The sequence below is a fragment of the Rattus norvegicus genome, chromosome 14, assembly GCF_036323735.1.
Source record: "Rattus norvegicus strain BN/NHsdMcwi chromosome 14, GRCr8, whole genome shotgun sequence".
Lineage (NCBI taxonomy): Eukaryota > Metazoa > Chordata > Mammalia > Rodentia > Muridae > Rattus > Rattus norvegicus.
In genome coordinates, this window is record NC_086032.1 from 43671108 (window position 1) to 43691019 (window position 19912).

Below are 19912 nucleotides of genomic sequence, written 5' to 3' on the forward strand. Positions count from 1 at the left end.
TGCTGCAGACTCTTCTATTAATGAATTCAAGACATAATAACTAGTAGCAGAATGTAGTTTGTTTGTTTTTTTAAGGAAAACATACATCGAAGCTGTCATGCTCACGTAAGCAAACTAAATGCAGCTTTAAAAGGCAGTAATCAACTTTCCTTCTGGAAAAGTCTTCACTCTCCAAAATGATGGCCAAGGTTCTCTGTAGTCAGTGTTCACATATTCCCCTATCCTAGGGTCAGAGTTAAGAATACAGGCCACTGAGCTGTCAATGCTTGCACTGAAGCCCACCAGAAACCCATCAATCTTGTGCCTGAATCAGAGACTCCTAAGACCTGTGGAAACTGTGGCATCAATAACACCATTCTTTTTGTGGATGAACCATGATGGCTATTCTTGGTTGTCACCTTGATTACATCTGGAATTAACTAAACACCTGAGCACACCTGTGAGATTTTTTTTCTCAATTAAACCCTTTGAAATGGAAAAACCCACTTCTAATCCAGATCTTTTGTGGTGGGAAGAGCCCTCTTTCATCTGGGTCACACCTTCTGCTGGTGGCCTGTATAAAGGACATGGAAGAAAGAAGCTCTCTCTCTGTTTGCTTGCCAGTTCTTCCCTTTGCTGACATTAGAGCCTACATCTTCAGGAGTCTGGTGTGTACTGACCAGTGGAGACATTCAGCCTTATAGAGTGAACAGCTATTGGATTTTTTTTAACCTTTCATTGGTAGGTAGCCATTGTTGAACTAGCTGGACCACAGTCTATAAGCTTCTTTAATAAATTTTCATATATATAGAATATATATAGGATATACATACTATATATATATTCATATTAGTTTTGTAAGTTCTATTCCTCTAGAGAACCCTAACTAAGACAGGGTTCTCTAAATTTCCTAACTCTTAGGAGTTTTTACATCATCAACATCACTTGACAATAGATAGGTAGGTAGATAGATAGATAGATAGATAGATAGGTGATAGATGATAGATGGATAGATAGATAGGTAGATAGATAGATAGGTGATAGATAGATGATAGATGGATAGATAGATAGATAGATAGATAGATAGATAGATAGATAGATAGTTAGATGATAGACAGACACTCCTTTTAAGTTGATGTTAATTTGTACATGGGGAGTTCTCACAGCAGCACAATTGTGATGCACTTGTCATTCTTTGAAATAAACAGTGATGCTATTTGGATAGGGCTGGTAGAGGTGACACCAGAATGTGAAAACTTGCAACTCAGGCAAGGATGGGAAAGGACAAGCAGTGACTTTGAGAAAGAAATATCTGATGCATTCTATTCCCCAACCGAATATTCTGGCATTAGATATTTGGAGTCATAGTACTGTCACAACCAACTTTTCAAATAAACATTTAGGCCTTTGGCTGATCTGGTAGTGAACTGCCCATTCTGAGGAGGTTTGTCTCAGTTTGATAGCTGGGTCATCCCTTTCCTCCTAGCCATACATTCTAAAGGTAAGTTATGTTTATGATGTGCTTGTGGGAAATCATTGCTGATTTTCATGACATTGCTTTGAAGTTATCAATGTTATCTGGGTCATTTTTTTTCTGTATTTTTGACATTTCCCCTCTTTGGTTTCTGAATGGAATGACAAAGATTTTTATTGCATTTTGTGAATTTTCCCAGTCTTCTCGGACTGTGACAGTTTGTCTCTGAGTGATGAAAATATCTTTTAAGAGGGAGGGTCCCTCAAAGAACTGGTAGCTAAGAAATGCTTGGCTTCACATATGCACTCTTCTTAACCTTAGACGCAAAGCAATACGCCAAAAGGCAAGGCAGAACAATGCAGAAGAGTTAAACACAAGTCTCTGTGCTGTATGTTTCCACTCAGCACAGGGGCTACACGAACACAGTTTCTTCTACAGGTAACCATGAGGTGGAAGCACCAATTTCTAACAGTGGGAAGAGACTTCACACCTTTTCAAGTTCCCCTGTCTATTCTTTTTTTTTTTAAATAATTATTTGTTTACTTTATTTATTTGTTACTGCCCCAGAAAAGGGCATCACATCCCATTACAGATGGTTGTGAGCCACCATGTGGGTGCTGGGAATTGAACTCAGGACCTCTGGAAGAAGTCAGTGCTCTTCACTGTTGATCTATCTCTCCAGCAACAGCCCCCCCCCCACCCCCGCCACTCTATTTCAATAGAGAACCTGGGTCTCACAAAGGGCATCTACCAGGTATAGCTGTCTAGTCAGTCTCTTACCAGGACAGGTCAGAAGTACTCAGGACTGGATCTCCATTCCTAGTACTCATAGTATGGTGTTCATTCCAAGAAAAGGACCACCTTCCAAAGGTTTGTATTCTCTGATCACTTTCCTGCTGACGGTAAAGACTTACAACCACCATGACTGCAGTGTTTCTGCCTTTGTGAGTTGGCCTTGTGTTTCTAGTGCAGTTGGCAGCTCCATGGAAAGGACTGTATTTTGCATGCTTATCTGCAACTGAATTACCCTGGGGGTGACATGAGGCTGGGAGTGGAAATCAGTAAGAGTTGGATGTGGTTATTTTCTTTCTTTACTTTCTGCAGGCAATTTATAAACCTTCAAGAGCATCTCCATGGCTGTGAGTGCCCTGCTTTCTAATAAGTTTCTTGCCCCTTGATGCTAAACTGTTAATGCTACAAAGCCCTGGTATTGACACTTTTTTCTGAATGTCATGGGAGTTACCCCTCATTACCATTCTTATTACTGGGAGGTGATGAAAGGGTTTGGGGAGGAATAAGCCTTATGAAGTTTGTTCTTGGAACTGTTCTGTCTTTCTCCTGCCTCCCTTTGTCCTACAAGGTGAGGGAGAGACTCCTCGGCCACAGGCTTCTGCCACCTCATGCCAGATGCAGAAATGCTGAGGCAAAGGACCACAGAGTGGAGCTCTGAAGCTCTGAGCCAACACGTGGTTTTCCCTTTAAGTTATCCTTGGGTACTTTGGTCACAGTGACACAAAGGTTACTATTACAGGCCACCGCTACTGTGTAAAGCTAGAGCTGTGCCATGTGTTGACAACTCTTTAAAATATGCCTTGGGGGCAATCTAGGGGTGGCACTAAGAGACCAAACTGGCAGTGGTGTCTTAAGAGCAGTAGAAGAAATGAATACAAGGGGGTATACCAAACTGTATTCCTTGAGTTTATGGGGGACATGTAAATGTCATTGCTAAAAAGCACATCTTGGCCATGTGAGGGAGTATGATGGTTAGGGCTGACAGTCAACTTGATCAGCTCTAGAAAGACCTAGGAGCCATTCCTCCAGGGACACCTTTGAGGGGTTACTTAAGTTAGTCTCTGGTATGTCTGTGGGGGATTGTCTTTCTTAAGTTAGTGAAGGGAAGACCTGCCCATTGTGGATGGCTCCATTTTCTGGAGTGTGACCCTAGACTGTATAAAAAGGAGAAAGTGGACCAGCAGGATGGCTCTACAGGTTCTCTCTCCAGGACCTGCAGGGTGGAGGGAGAACTGACTCCTACATGTGGCATGCTCACCCCTCTCCCCAATAAGAATAAATAAAATGCAATAAACGTGTTTAGGAAGACAAAGGGAAAGGTGAACAGAATGCAAGCATTAATGATTCTCTCTGACATGCATGGAATGTGACCTCTTAGGCTTCTGCTGTCATGACTCCCCTGCCATGGTGGACTGTACCCCAGAACTGTGAGCCAAAATAAACTCCTCAAGTTGTTTTTGTTCAAGGTGTTGTGCAACAGCAACAGGATAAGAAACCAAGGCTGTGGGATGGGGCAACAGCAACCGGTACAACCCTGATGCCGGTCAATGGGCAGTATCATAAGATCTAGGCTTTGTTGGATTAACTGTTATGCTGTGGGTGGGGGTGGGGGGCCAGCAGGGCTTTTATGTGGCTGCGAAGGCAACAAGATACTATACTTATCATCTTCACGGCGCCTCAGGTAGAGGGACTTCAAGAGTAAGTAACACCGAACACAAGTGAAGGCCGCAGCTCAAACACTGACTACCCATGAGGCCTAAGGACAGAATGCAATGTGCACAGAAGTCATCGCCTGTTTTCTAAGCACAGGCATCACTGGCTGGTTCATTTAGAGAATAAAAGGGATTGAAGAGATGGTAAGACCCTCTCTCAAACAGACAGACGGAACACCAAATGACATAAAACAGACACTATACAAGTTGGATGATAAACACAACCTGGGTGAGGTGGTACACACATGTAATCTCAGCACTCAGGAGGCTGAGGCAGGAGAGACAAGTTCAAGGTCAGCCTAGATTACATGGCAAGGCTCGATTCTAAAAGTGTGTGTGTGTGTGTGTGTGTGTGTGTGTGTGTGCGTGCATGCGCGCACAAAGATATGCATACATATGTATATATCTATATCTTAAATCTATACTTTAATTGACAATATAAAATAGCAGTTTAAAATGACACATGGTTTTCAAGTCCCACACCAAACAGTGCTGACTTGAACAATGTCCTAGTCCCTCAGTGGTTCAGCGTTTTTATCTGTAAAACTAAGAAAGTAAGGAAGGAAGACTATCTCCTCACAAAGTCATTGTGAAGAACAAATGCGTCAATAAATGAGATGCCCTTAGAGCAGTAGATACGGAAATGGATTTCTCCTGGGCAAATGTTAAACTCCATCAATATATGGTATGTTAAAATCTCTTGTCCCATCCAGCTTCTGACCTCTATTCTGGTGTAACACCCAACACTTACCTACTGTGGCCGATGCAGATGAGAGCAGAGACTTCCCCCAGGACCCCCAGCCTGCCCATCTTCCTGTTGGTGGTGAGGAGTCCACGGCCTGCACAAGAACAAATTGGCATAAGGTCAGATATTCACTTTGCCCTGAATGCAAAAACATTCATTCAGAGAAGCAGTTAAGATGCAGAGAAGGTTCGGGAACAAAACCCACCACCAACCAACTGCATCTTCCAGACTTATAGTTTATATAGTTCATAAGAGTTTCTTGACCCACACTGCAATGTGTACTTTGGAACCAAACTGAGTAATGGAGGTGTTGGCTCTGGTGGACTTGGCCCAGTGTGAGGAGGGATCTGTAGTCCTCTCAGTACATGAAAGACAGGGTTGCCAGGGGTGAGGGTTCAGGGTTAGGGGAGAGGTGGAGGGCAGAGAGAAATGTAACATATTAGAACGCAAAAGGGATTCAAAAACATTTAAAATGACCCTGGTTTAGTCAATTTTTACAAAGCTAATTAAATGTGCCTTGCAAGACAGAGTTAATTTCCAGGGTAGGATAGGGTGGAAATGCTAGTGTAGTTGGCGGATGGTGGTGTCCAGCATTGACTGAGGGCATCAACTAACCTGGAGAGGGGTGTGGCAACAGAAAACTTTGTGGGATATCTGTATTCAAGGTGTTGGCTTCACTCAAATGACACCTGTAACTCCAGCCCTCACCTGTAGGGATGACTGTGCTCCTAGCCTGTCAAATGCTGTCTCCCTGATTTCTGAACTGTGAACTGGAGACTGTGGTTTGGTGTGTGTTTGTTCAACATAATAAGGAAATGCAGGTATAGAGGGCCACCCTATTCATGGAGCTAGTAAGGGAGAGCAGGGTGTGCAAGATGGCGGTGCATCCAGGCCACTGCCAAGATTGCCAGCAGTATCTTAGATCTGGGTTTTCTAGTATTAGGACTGGCTGCATTCCCAACTTTGTGTTCTAGAAGATTCCCTCATAGTTTTGCTTCCCTCCCTACACGCCCCCTGTCTCTGTCTCTGTCTCTCTCCCTCTCTTTCTCTCCTCCTTTTCTTTCTGGTTCTGGTCCCTAATTCATTCCTAGAGTCTCAAAGAGTGCCTAATATTCTTTGTTGAATAAATGCCTGAAATTCATCCATTTTCTTGAACAGGAACGCAGTAGTTTCTGTCAATCTCATCAAGTGAGTCCTGACTTAGCAGAAGCATAGCTTTCTTTTACTATTCACAAACAGAAAGCAAGGGAAGAAGATAAAGATCCGCAGTAAGTCGTAGACAAAGTAAGAGAGCTTTTTATAGGAAGGGAGGGTGGGAGGAGAGGAAGAGGCCTATATAACCTGTAGATTCTGTAACTCCAAGGCTAGCTATCAGTCACTCCCAGTGCCCTTTCCCCTGCCGTCTCCCTTGCAGATAGATGTATACAAATGGGGAAACTTTTGCTTTTGTGATAAATTTCAGTTATGGCTGTTGCCAATGCTTTTTCCTGTTCTGAATGTGGAGTGAAGCAGGGAGATTTGCTGCCTCCGGGAAAGGTCAAAGAATCCCTGGTCCTGATGCTGAAGGAGCACTGAGCCAACGCCGGGAGCTGCTTGTCCCATCTTTTGTGTTATGGGAGAAAAACACATTGCTGTTCTGTAAACTGCTCTATGTGGATTTTAGTTATTTGTATCTCGCTGCATCCCTAACTGATTTATTCAGTAAATATCAAATATCATCTATTCAGCAGAGAGAAATGGAAAAGGTCACTGAGTTACTGAAGCTCTTCTAAGCCCCATTCATTTGTTACAAAATGCAAGACAAGATGGAGGACAGCTCTCAGAGTTGGGGGAATACACTCAATGATATCAAGGATTTGTGTAAAATAGTACCTTGAGTATATGCAATGAACATTTTACAAACATAAAAGAACTCTCAGAGCCAATAACCCTACAGGTCTTGAGAAGATTAAAAAATGATTTCATATGAATTTGTCATATGAGCATAAATGTTAGGTTGAAGCACCAGCTTTAAGGCTGTGACAGAGAGTTTTGGAAGCTGGCTGTCAGTTTTTCCTTCTGTCTGGAAACAGAGAGAGACTTGTCAACATGAGTGGAACACCCATGACTCATGACTGTCTGCACTCGTTTGTGGTGTCTACATTGATTAACCCCATTCGGCAATGGAGTCCAGTAGCAATTTTACGCCACCAGGAAGACAGATGACTGTTGATGACTAATTTCACTCTTTCACTGGGCCAATCACTGCCTGTGACTAGAAAGAACAACACATTCAGGGGTGATAGCTTCTGACCTCAGATCTTCAGTATTGACTGTGCCCTGACAACTGGCAATTGGTTAGCAAATAAAACAGAGAGTCAAATCACTCTAGAACTTTTTGCTGTGTACTAAGTGGCTACTTCAATTGCTTTATTAATAAAGTCCTTGACATTGAGCTGGAACCCCTGACTAGTTACAAGGAATATCTATAATTAATAGAAAATCCTCACACGACTCATATCAAAAAATATAAACTAAATAAGTGTTAACCATGAATTTTATACCTCAAAATAAATACTGTCTCCACTAACTGGTCACTAGGTGACATGCTTAGAAGCCTGTAAAATAGCAGTGTAGGTCCCATGAGGTGACTCAGGGGGTAAAGGTCTTACCATGGGGGTCTAATGACAAAAGTTCAATTCCTGGAACCAAGGCAGAAGGAAATAACCTTCTCCACAAAGTCCTCTGACCTCTACATGTGTGCTGTGGTGTACAGGCATGTGCAGATTGCACACATACACATTCAAATCAGAATGAAATAAGCAGGGTGGATCAACTTGCTTCTCACATTGCTAAATGCTGCTGTAAAGCTTTCTTTCTCACTGTCCATCTCTATATGTCTCTCACCTCCTTTAACAGAGACCTTCCTGGCCTAACTCAGAAGCAGAAGGCAGCCTCTGAGAACTTACTAGCTTTGTTTGTTTGTTTTCTCCTTCCCATAAACTCGGAAGAACGACCTTGTATAGCTGGGGCAAAACTGACTGGGATTGATCAAGGACATCTAAGTCATAATTAGAGGGGCTGGAGAGATGGCTCAGCAGTTAAGAGCACTGGCTGCTTTTTCAGAGGACCTGGGTTCAAATCTCAGCAACCACATGGAGGCTCAACGACCATCAATAACTGCAGACCCAGGGGATCCGATGCCCTCTTGAAATCTCTGGGTATTAGACATGCATGTGATGCACAGACACACATACAGACAAAGCACCCATACACATGAAATAAAAACATTAAGATTTAAACAAAAAATAAAACCGAATTGGTCCTTTGAACAACTGCAACTATTGTATGGTCCTAAGAATATTCAACTATGCAGGACTGCATCAAGTTCAGAGTTCCTTAAGTAGAGAAGACAGTTAAATACCTAGTCCCACCTAACATCGAATAGAAAGTACTTTTTAGGTTGGACCTGTGGCTTAGTGGCCTGGCTTGAGCAAGGCCCAAGTGCCCTCCCTAAGACCCTCATCACCACCACTCAAATGACCACTTCACCTACTGAGGCTGGGATGTGGCCCTGTCACAAAGCCATTTGCCTAGGCTGTGTGAGACCCTGGGTTAGAGCTCCAGGAAAAGAAACTATTTATTTAATTTGGGTGAACAAGTTCAAAACTATAAATAAAGACGAGGTAAAAATCTAGAGGGGTCTGTCAAAGACAGGGAACGTTCACATTTAGATGAAAAATACAAACTCCTGTGTTAAGGATAAAAGACTAATCTGGGTGTCCCATCCCCAAGAGAGACGAGGAATCAGGTATCGTGTATATCCCATAGCAAGGATGTCTGCCGTTAGACCTGCCAGGTCTTCCTTAAGTTCTGTAGCTCACAGCACAGACACTCAAAGTAGCCAGTTCAGCAAGGAGGCTGCAAGCTGTCCTGGGTGCTGCTCTGTCAGAAGGTCTGACTGGCAATGGTCTCAGTTATTTCCAAGTAATTTTCTTCCCTTGTGAGTAAACCTTTTCTAGCTCTGGAAAGATTTAAAACTTAAAGGTGGAAAGGCTAACGCGCCAAAGCCATGCTAATAATTTTTTTGTGTGTGCACATGTGACCTTTTCTGTCCTACTGATATTTATGAAAGTTAACAGGGTCACAAGGTTTGAACACCAATTTACAATGAATAGCTGAATTATCACATCACAGACTTCAGCTGAAAAGGCCCACATTTAGGAATGCTGCATTAACATTTATGTCTTTAAGCCACTTTATACATTTAATAGCTTTATAACAATTACTAAGTACTCAGCAAGGTTTTATAATCTATAGATGAGGCACTTAAGAAGGAAATAGACTGTATTACATTTAAAGCATTCAAGTTAGTAAGAAATAAAAAGGATCAAACATTAAACAAATTTCCCTAGAAAGTGGCTGCTCGATTTTGCTGGGCTTGTATACAGAATTATGATTTGCAAGATGAACATAAATCCTAAGGAAAAAGTGAGTGTTTAAAATTGCAATCTTAATAAGCTAAACACTATTTAAATCAAATTAAACATCCAAGTAGATCTTTCTACATACAATACACACATCAGCTTACACCAAAGCCCATCTAAACCCAAATCAAAGGATGCCAAAGCCAACAGACAATGGTTTTATTCTTCTGTTGTCATGGAAACAATGTCATCCTTTCCACTGTCCTTTCTACCTGACACCGCCCCAACCCTGGGCTGGTTCAAGGTCTCTCGACTTTATCTTTCTCCCAACAGTAACTTCTTATATTTAACTATGCCCAAGGTGTCTCCATCACAGCACTTCAACAGGAACAAGGGGTTTCTACCAGCTTTATGCTCCATATCTTTCTTCTCCACCTCGTCAGAATGACGCCAGTCTTCTGTACCCACTCCTGTCATCACTCACCCATGGAACACAGCAAGAGTCCACCTGCTACCACTTTATGAAGCCGTTTGTATCAGAGTCGAAATGGCTTGGACTCATGTTAGTTTTTCATTGCCCAACCTCTCAGAAGGATTTGAGATTTAAAGCACTCTAGTTGCATAGCATTGGTACCAGTTCACTCTTTTTTACCAGTTCACAAAAGACCAGAGGCAGGCACCTTTTCCAAGGAAAAGGTGTTCACTGAGTTCACAGTTCTGGATTCTTCAAGGCAAGCTCAGCATTGGCTTGGTTCTGCTGAGGATCTCAGGGTGGATGGTGTCCCAGTAGTGGGAGAATGTGAGGAAGGAATTGTATCTCAAAGCAGGAAGCTGGAGAACAACTCAATGCTTAGACTTATCATTTTAACAGCCCGTTCTTTCGAGAGCTCAAGAGTCCCATGAGAGGCACGTTAATGCTTTCCTAGGATGGCTTCCCCAGGAATGCTCCCTGGGCCCTATCTGTCAGATGTACAACCTTCCAACATCTCTGCACCGAGAACCAATCTTCTAACCCCACCCCTCAGGCATCCAGCGCAAACGAGATCTAAGTCACAGCATTGCCTGCGCCCTATCTTTCCATTCTTGCCTTCTTATTGTCAGTATTCAGTATCACGACATCAGTTATTTTTAGAACACTCTTACATACGTAGAATGCTATTGTGTATGCTCCTTAGATTAAGCTACAATCTGAGAGCTGTCAGCATTCCAATAAAATATGTACGGTCCAGGTCAGCAGGGCATTCTCATTAGGAGACCCATGCTCTAGAGGCAGCCGTAATAGGCAATTCTATTATATCTGCCTCCATTAACATTCGAGGGTTTACTAATTAGCATTCTGAATTGCAGGAATATATCTTAACTGGCGAACACAGCAGACTTTTTACTTGCATCCCCAATATGTGAAAAGAAAGGTCTTCAAGATTTGTAGATAGTTAAATACATCTAAGAGAGTCTTCCTGTCTTTACATGTTCAGGCATAAGAAAAGCATGCTCAGCCAGAAAGACGGATGAGCAGTTATAGGTGCTGGCTGCAAGCCTGCTAAGGTGAGTTGGATCCCAGGAGCCACATCGTGGAAGGAGGGGACTGACACCTGAAGGTTTCCTCTGACTTCAACACATCAACCATAACACATGTGCACTCATACATGTACATGCATGTGCACACATATGCACACACATAGATAAATATAATGTAATATAATAAATATAAGAATGGAATAGAATAGAATAGAATAGAATATTTTTTAAAGATTTATTCATTTATTATATATATAAGTACACTGTAGCTGTCTTCAGATACACCAGGAGAGAGCATCGGATCCCTTTACAGATGGCTGTGAGCCACCATGTGGTTGCTGGGAATTGAACTCATGACCTCTGGAAGAGCAGTCGGGTGCTCTTAACCACTGAGCCATCTCTCCAGCCCAGAATAGAATATTTTTAAAAAGAAAGGCCTTTGCCTTGTGTCAATGGTCCTCCATTCAGCTTTGAACTCTGGGGAATTATGGTTACTTGTGCCTGGATTCTTCTCCAGGAACTAAATCTACCTCTGAAATTCAGTGAGTCTTTCATGCAAGGTGGTTGACAGAAACCTAAAAGGACAGAACAGAGGAGCACTCTCAAACCGACACAGGGAAACAATTTCCGTGGGTGATCTTACCTCTCGTGTCCATTGTTGTCTCATTTGAAAATATCAACTGTTTGCAAAATATCTCCACTTTGCTGTCCCACGGACTCGGAGTCTTCTCAATTCCTCTGCATCCTATTAGACTTCTGTATCCTGGTTTTAGCAATCCTCACCCTTATCCACAGATACTATGGGGATGCCATCAGGGCAGTGTACTTGACATAGAGTCTCATCCTCTGCTCTGGTCATCTTTTTTCAAGGCAGAACCCAGAGGTCTGATGTTGAGACAAGGTCTCACTATATAACTCAGCATATAGACCAGGTCGGCCTCGAACTCAGAGATCCACCTGCCTCTACTTCCTTACTGCCGTGATTAAAGCTGTGAGCCACTATGCCCAGGCCAGAAGCACAGATTCTTAATAAGCATCTCAGTTATTCTGATACAAAGTTCAATCTGGTCTCAAACTAAGTAGCCCAGGATGACCTTGAAGTCCTGCTTCTGTCTCTCAGATGCTGGTGTCTCGGGATTTCTACTGCTGTGATAAACACCATGACCAAGAGCAACTCAAAAAGAAAATGCTTTATTCATCTAATAAATCTCAGGTCATACTGCACCACTGAGGAAAATCAGGGCAGGAACTTGGAAGCAAAAAACTGAATCAGAGGCCTTAGAGGAATGCTGCTTATAGGCTTGTTCCTCATGGCTTCTTCAGCCTTCTTTCCTACAGAACCCAGGAACACCAGCCTAGGGATGGTACTGCCCACAGTGGGCTGGGCCCTCATACACCAATCATTAATCCAGAAAATATTTCTGTATACCTGCCTATAGGCAAATCTTCCTTTTTAATGTGCACAGATAGGTATTTTGCTTGCATGGGTGTTTGTGTGAGGGTGTTGGATCCCCTGGAAATAGAGCTACAGACAGTTGTTAGCTGCCATATTGGTGCTGGGAATTGAACTAGCGTCTATGGAAGAGTAACCAATTCTCTTAACTGCTGAGCCATCTCTCCAGCCCCATCCTATAGGCAAATCTTAGGGCGGAATTTTCTCAATTGGGAGTCCCCTTTCTCAAATGAGTCTAGATTGCATCAGGTTGATATAATACTAACCAACACAAACACACACACACACACACACACACACACACACACACACACACACACACACATATACTGGCATATACACAGACACACAGACACACAGACACACAGACACACAGACACACAGGCACACACACAGACACACATACACATACAGACACACACACATAGAAACACACAGACACACAGGCACACCCACAGACACACACACACATACAGACACACACACATAGAAACACACAGACACACATACACAGGCACACCCACAGACACACACACACACAGAGACACACAGAAACACACACACAAAGACACACACACACTGGCACATACACAGACACACAGACACACACAGACACACACACACAGAGAAATACACACAGAGACACACACAAAGACACACACACACACACACACACACACACACACACACACACACACACACACACACACTGGAACTATGAGCTTATGCTACCATGCTTGACCCTACTTTTCCTTTCCTAAGAAAAGAACTCTCTGAAGTAGTCCATACTCCCAAGACTCCCTTTGAAAGTATTTGTGGCATTAACAATGAAATTCTTCCTCGTGATGCTCCTTTATGGACTGTTATGGCCTGTACTGAACAAGGATGGCATTTTAAAAGTCCTAGGTAACACTCTGTATTGATAAGAATCTACAGAAACTTGGACTGTGGAGGTGGGGAGCTAGCTTAATTGCTAAAGCACCTTCATTACAAACATAAGGACATGGGTTCCGATCCCTGGCACCCATGTGAAAACCAAGAGTAGTTGTAACCCTGGGGCCAGGAGAACAGAGACAGGCAAGTCTCTGGAGCTCACCAGCCAGCTAGTTTAGCCAGTCAGGGAATTCTGGATTCAATGAGAGATATTGGCTCAAAAAATAAGGTGGATTACAAAAAGGTAGGAGACTTGATGTTAACTTGCTCTAGCCTTCACACACACACACACACACACACACACACACACACACACACACACCAGAATCTAGAAAGACTTGACTCAGGCTGGGTCTTTTAAGGGTTGCTGGGCTGATATATCACAAAATCTTGTAAGATTCATAAGAACAAGGACCATTCTCTAACACTACCCAAGACTCTCTGAACTGACGCGGGAGACTTACCTGATCCTCAAGCTTGGTTTAAATAGATGTTCTGTTGAAGTCTCCCTCACGCTGCAGCTTTAACTGCTTCCATATGACTGCCTGCCCTAACGAGACTGCAGAAATCATGCAGATGCCACAGTTCTTGACTTCTTGGTGGCACGGAGCTGGTGGAGGTATAAGAGGAGGTGCAATGCTAACACTGACGTTCAAGTGAGGACAGAGAGTCTCCCACAGATGTTTTGAGTACATCTTAGCGCCATGACTTCTGAGCCTGCAGGCCAGAAAAGGTGGCTTTGAGAGATGGCTGCCTTGAGAGCACAAATGATGTGATTCTTCAGCGCATCGTGTCAGGCGGTCTTAACCGACAACATGACTGGATAAAGATGGGATAAAGTAGGGGAGCCCAAAGCCGGACTCCGAGTGTGTCTGATCATGTTCCCAGAGACAATCAGACACGAGGGTGCCGATGTATGAGTGTACTAATCACTTGGTGGAGTCGTAACATTAAGGCATTATCAGAAGATGGTAAACACAGTAAGGAGGGTGTCACTTGGGCATAGCCTTGGGAGGTAGATTGGTCCTGGCCTCTTTCTGAATCTTTCTTCCCTGTTTCCTGTCTGCCATGAGGTGAAACACTTCCTCTGTCACACGTTCCTGCCACTGATATTTGGACAAAGTGATTGTGGCCCAAGCCCTCTGAGATTATGAATCAAAGTAAAGACCCCCTTTCCTCAGTTTGTGCATAGTGACATGAAATAATTGTCACGGTTGTCACCTGATAGACTACTGGGCACATCCTTTGCTCTAGCCTTGTCCTGGTCACACTGTCCCATCTGTCAAGGTAGAGCCTCCACCCAGTCAGGTTTTAAAAGTGAATATAACAGTAGGGCCCGGATACAAAGTGACTGCAGATACAGATCACTTAAGGACACACATTATGCACAGAGTGACAAGTTTAATGTGTTCTTGAAGACATTTTTTCCTACAGAAACTTTTTTACAGTATGACGAGACTTTATCAGAGTTAGATACTTTAGGATCTTAGGTATTTTAGGAGCTTGGCTATTTTCCAATAGACTCTGACATTACTAAGGAGCCTGTATGCAGGAGCCAAGTAACCAATTTAGAAATGAACTTTCTATTTTAAGGGTTTCCTTCCTCTCTATTTTTTCTGTCTAAAGAATTTATTTTTTTACCTGGATTGACAGAATTATTTTTATCATTGCAAGAAGATTGCTTGTAAATATCAAAGACAGAGGTGAATACAATAAATGCCAGGATTTAAAGAAGAGATGCAAAATATTACTTCTAATATTAACTTAAGGGACTCAGGATAAGAACGTAAGGGAGAGAGGACAATGTCCTCTCCTGGTAATTCCTTAAGTGAGACTAAATCTACCCCTACAGAGAAGGGTTTAAATTTGACCCCGTGGTATAAGCATCAACGCAGGAAATTTGACAGCATGGCCTCTACCAAAATAATATCAAGCTCTTCCATAGGGCTTATGGCTGCCAAGCTCTACCATAGGGCTTATGGCTGCCCAAGCCATGAGCACTTTGACTAGGGTTACAGTACCAGTCCTTACATTCTTTCCAGTGGAGCAGGCCTCATAGCAAATCGAAAAGCGGTTGGTTACCCCTGCCACTCTGTGCTTGCAGGCACACCTTGCCTTAGCCCCTGCCACTATCGTACCTGCAGCATCCAGGGTCCAGTGCTGATGAGAAGACCACTGATGTCTTCTCTCCTCTAGCGATGCAATAGTAACTTCCGGCACTATGACAATTAACCAACAGGAAAGAAGCTTCCCCGGTAAGTCTGAGAAGGCTTTCTCTGTGTTCTAGAGAGTGTGTATCTTCAGCAGTAGGGTCATACCATGTAGTCATGGTGGGCATCCAAGAGCAATGATAATATCTGTATTGTTTGGCATAACTCTGGGGCCTGCCTTGAACTGTGATATTTATTTAATAACCCATGTCTTCTGGGAGCAGCAGCATCCGCCTATGCAGGATAAAATTCTGTTCAAATTCTTCTTCTTTTTAGGTGTATTTGCAAGTTACCATACTAACTAGTGGGCTTTCAAATGGCTTTTAAATAGATACGAAGCTTTGGCTAACCCACTGACCACCCTTTTCTCTCCCCCATCCTCTGGTGCCCATCCTTGCTTAATTCTTTAATGTTCAGTATCCCCACCCCTTCCTTTATTTCACATGTGTTCTACTACCCTTCCACCTCATGTTTTAAGTTGACTTTGAGATGGTAGGCTTCATATCACACCCGCTTCCTTTGGGTTAGACCATCCCTTCGATCCCTGGTTTCATCCGTATTCCCACGTCAGTGGACAAGTCAATAGAGATAGATGAATCTGGTCAAAGGGATAAAAGTAAGTGTTCAGCCCTAAATGATTCCTCCATATCAACCCCACTAACCCAAGGCTTAGGGGACATGAGAGAGGCAGAGACAGTGTAAAAACTGAAGGGTAACAGTTTTGATGGGTGCTGTCTTTTGGATGTGATGTGGTTAATATGATCATGAATGCATAGCAGCATTCAAGATCAAGACAGTCAAAGTTCTGGCTTAGATGGGGAAGACGGTCTCCAGGCCCCACCCCTCAGCAAAGATCTACTGGTGGTGGGGTGAGCAGTTGCTGGGATGCTAATTATTCTTGTTTATGGTGTGGCTGCTGATAGATTTCCTATGCTCCAGGGGATGACTCCATGCCCTTGCATATATGGACAATACTAACTCAACTTAGTGGGTTGTTTTTTGAAAAAGTACTTGAAGTTGGGACGGGGAATATATCGGAGGAGAATGGGGAGAGTTAGAGAGGTAGAAATGGAGTAAATATGGTCATATTTCATTGTGTACATGGACGAAATTCTCAAAAGTAAAGAAAATCAAACTTGGCCTGGGACTGATCTCCAGTCCCTTTCTGCTCTCTGCCCTTCTGGGAACAAACATGTTGTGATGATTTGTATATGCTCAGTCCAGGGAGTGGATCTATTAGAAGGTGTGGCCCTGTTGGAGTAGGTGTGTCACTGTGGGTGTGGGCTTTAAGACTCTCATTCTAGCTGCCTGGAAGCCAGACTTCTGCTAGCAGCCTTCAGATGAAGATGTAGAACTCGAGGGGGCTGGAGAGATGGCTCAGCGGTTAAGAGCATCGACTGCTCTTCCCCAGGTCCTGAGTTCAATTCCCAGCAACCACATGGTGGCTCACAACCATCTGTAATGAGATCTGATGCCCTCTTCTGGTGTATCTGAAGACAGCTACAGTGTACTTATAATAAATGAATATATAAATCTTTAAAAAAAAAGATGTAGAACTCTCAGCTCCTCCTGCACCATGCCTGCCTGGATGCTGCCATGTTCCTGCCTTGATGATAATGGACTGAACCTCTGACCCTGTAAGCCAGCCCCAATTAAATTTTGTTCTATAAGAGTTGCCTTTGTCATGGTGTCTGTTCGCAGCAGTAAGACCCTAAGGACACAAGTGCACAAACACTGGCCTCATGCCTTGGATCTATCTAAGCTCTGGATGCAGAGCCCTGGACACGTGTAGAGCCTCAGGCATGTGCAGAGCCTCAGACCCAGGGCTATGGACAATGGACAGCATCTACACTGCCAAACACTCAACGCTCTTCAGATGCTTTTTGAAGTGCTGAGTAAGCACTTCAAAATTCTAAAGCTGAAGTGGTACCAAGAGATCACCTACTCAAAGAATCACTAAAAGTTCCCTCAAGTTCTTGGCCTTGGAACAATTATATTCAACCCTGGATGTACATGAGAACTATCTGAGATTTCTTAGAAGGAATACATCAGAACCCCATCCACAAATCAGACACTGTTAGGGTGGAATTCAGGAATCAGGATGTTGTAAGCACTCCCAGTGGCTGGGATGCTAGGCTAGAGCTGTGAGTCAGTTGAGGTTGGGGAGTCCATGATCCTTTAGGAGGTTCATGGCTGGCTAGTACAGGACCTCTTAGAAGTAAGTTTTTGTGGGTATTTTCCATATCTGATCCAAATGCTCAGCTGTTTCTCGTCTCCTCCACACCATCCACACAGAATGAACATTTAGCTTTAGTTAGAATTCCAGGCCTGTCCACCCTGCACCAGGATAGCTTTGAATGTAACCTAACACAAAGTTGTAAACGTTCTCAAGGCACCACGAGATTGTTTTGCATCCCCCACCCTTGTTTTTAAATTTGATTGTCTCTCTTGAGAGTGAAATTTGTAGGTACCTGTGGCAATGCCAAACGGCTGGATGTTTCCAGTGATGGGGGAGCAATGCCCCCTCCCTCTGGAAGCTCATACCATCTCTGAGCAGGTTTGAGAGTCAAACCTTTGAGGAAGATAAAGAGAAGCCACTCCTTGAATACAAGTCATAAAACATTAGAAGTTTCACCAAGATCTTCGTGTGAAAATTCTTCAATTATAGAGCAAAAAATTCAAAGAGATATGATGTTTCTTGACTAAATTAACATAGGCAATGAGCACTGGGAAGTGAACAGCCAGACTTTCTGGTTCCCTGTTTCATGTCTGTTCTCAGAAGACTCTACTCCATTACTTCTAGGTGACTTAAGTACACACCTCAAGATTGACAGGACTAATCCTTAGTGAAGGCGAGATCTGAGCTCCTCATGCACAATCCTTCTAGATCCCCAAACAGCTCACCTCCTATTCTACGCCCTGGAGTGGAAAGTACCAGGAAGCCAAGTAGATGGCCATGTTGTTGTAGCACAAAGAATTCCTATAATTTCAGCACTCGGGAAACTAAGGCAGGAGGCTAAATTTGAAGCTAGCCTGAGGAACATGGCAACACCTTGTCTCAAAAACTCCTCCCTCTACAAGAAGAGGGTGGAGACCAACAGGGAGAATGGTCAGCAGAGTTCCTGGCATACAGGCTATGTCCAGGAATTGATGGCTCTCATGACTCTTAACACAATGATCACAACCAAATATTAGACTCACAAATTCCTCTTCTCGATGTCTTCCTTCCCACCACAGAGAGTGCTTTAAGGACAAATGTGGTGTGCAACACACTTAGAACTCTTGAGTCTTGGTGGCAGTGCTTTCGGTAACGTGCTACACTTGGTGGGTTGAATATGGTGTCACTGCAGAATATGGTTTTCAACTTCCCTTTGAAACTTACGTGGGAATCTAATTGCCATGGGAAAATACGGTGTAGGACCTTTAAAGTCTAGCAAGAAGACCAAGGATGTAGTTCAGTGGTTGAGAACTTGTCTAGAATGGGAAAGACCAGCACCCAAAATAAACAAACACAGGTGACTAGGCCTCTGCCATCACAAACAGGTGAGCTCATTCCTGGACTTAACTCAGTGAGTTAGACTGAGGGTTGCTATAACAGCCATGGGCAAGGTGTCTCATGCACACCTATCTCTTGCCAAATGATGCCTTGAGTTACCTTGAAACACTGCTAGTGAGAAGGTCAATGCCATGTATAAATAACCCCTCTACCCTGGCATCGAACTGTGAGTCAAAATAAACTTCTTTTCTTGATAACTTATCCAGCCTGTAGCATTGTGTTATTAGCAACAGGATCTCAGGGAGAGTTTAGGTTAAAATATGGTGATTTTTTTTCTTACCACATCGTTCTGTTCTTTCAGAGGTATTTCAGATCCGGTGTCTCCCTCAAGGCTGACAGAATCAATGCACTCAACCAGGGTGTCTTCAGTTACTTCTCCATTGAGGGGCGTCTCATCAGCATCACTAGCCTTGGACTGGTCTAGAAGCCCTGTAGGGGTGACCTCTGCACACGCAGCTGCTGAGACCTCAGATTGCTCTCCTGTGTGGTGAGCTGGTGCTGGCTCATTTGAAGTCATAGCTGGACCACACCGCACTTCTGCATCTTCAGCAGGGGAGTTGGGCATCTCAGCAGCATCTTCTCCTCCTCCATTGTCTATGGCGTCATGAGCATCATCAGACATTTTAATATCTGTAAACGTGATCACAAACACTTGTGTTGGTAACATTCATTCAAAACCTGTAGTAACTCTCTTCTATCAGGTGATGCGTGTCCTCACTACTGTTCTCCACAGTGAATAGAAGAAGGTTGGGCATGATGGAGAAACAGAGTGATGTGTGCAGAAGATGAAATGGAAATAGAGGCAGAGACTGAAGTGATGCACTTTGAGGATGGGTGGGGTTCGGGTGGGGTAGGGGTGGTGTTGGGGGAGGGGCACAAGCCAAGGACTAAGGCAGCTACCAGCGACTGAAGAAGGCAAGAAAACAACTCTTCTCAAGAGTCTAGGAGGACCCAGACCCGCCACCATCTTGATCTAAGCCCAATGAAAATTGTGTCTGACCCAGTTCTACATTGTAAGAGAGTAAATGTGTGTTGTGTAAATAATAGAATCTATAGTAAGAGGCAGCCAGCACTACAGACAGGGCTCTAATGGGATTCAGTCTCGTGGTCAGACATGGCTGAAAATTCAATTCC

General features: G+C 43.5%; 1 protein-coding gene across 4 annotated transcripts in view; it reads right to left on the bottom strand.

Annotated features, from left to right (window-relative positions):
* Fam114a1 (family with sequence similarity 114, member A1) overlaps positions 1-19912 on the bottom strand; it is a 70452-nt gene that overhangs the window by 41759 nt on the left and 8781 nt on the right. For 3 of the 4 annotated variants that reach the window (XM_039092750.2, XM_039092749.2, NM_001399036.1), the window contains exons 2-3: positions 19059-19408; positions 4709-4796 (exon numbers count right to left, since the gene is read on the bottom strand). In XM_039092750.2, the coding sequence (XP_038948678.1) occupies positions 4709-4796; positions 19059-19400 (430 nt within the window). In that variant the 5' untranslated portion in view covers positions 19401-19408. Of the gene's footprint in view, positions 1-4708; positions 4797-19058; positions 19409-19912 lie in introns of those variants that run through there. The other variant, XM_039092751.2, reaches the window with a different exon arrangement.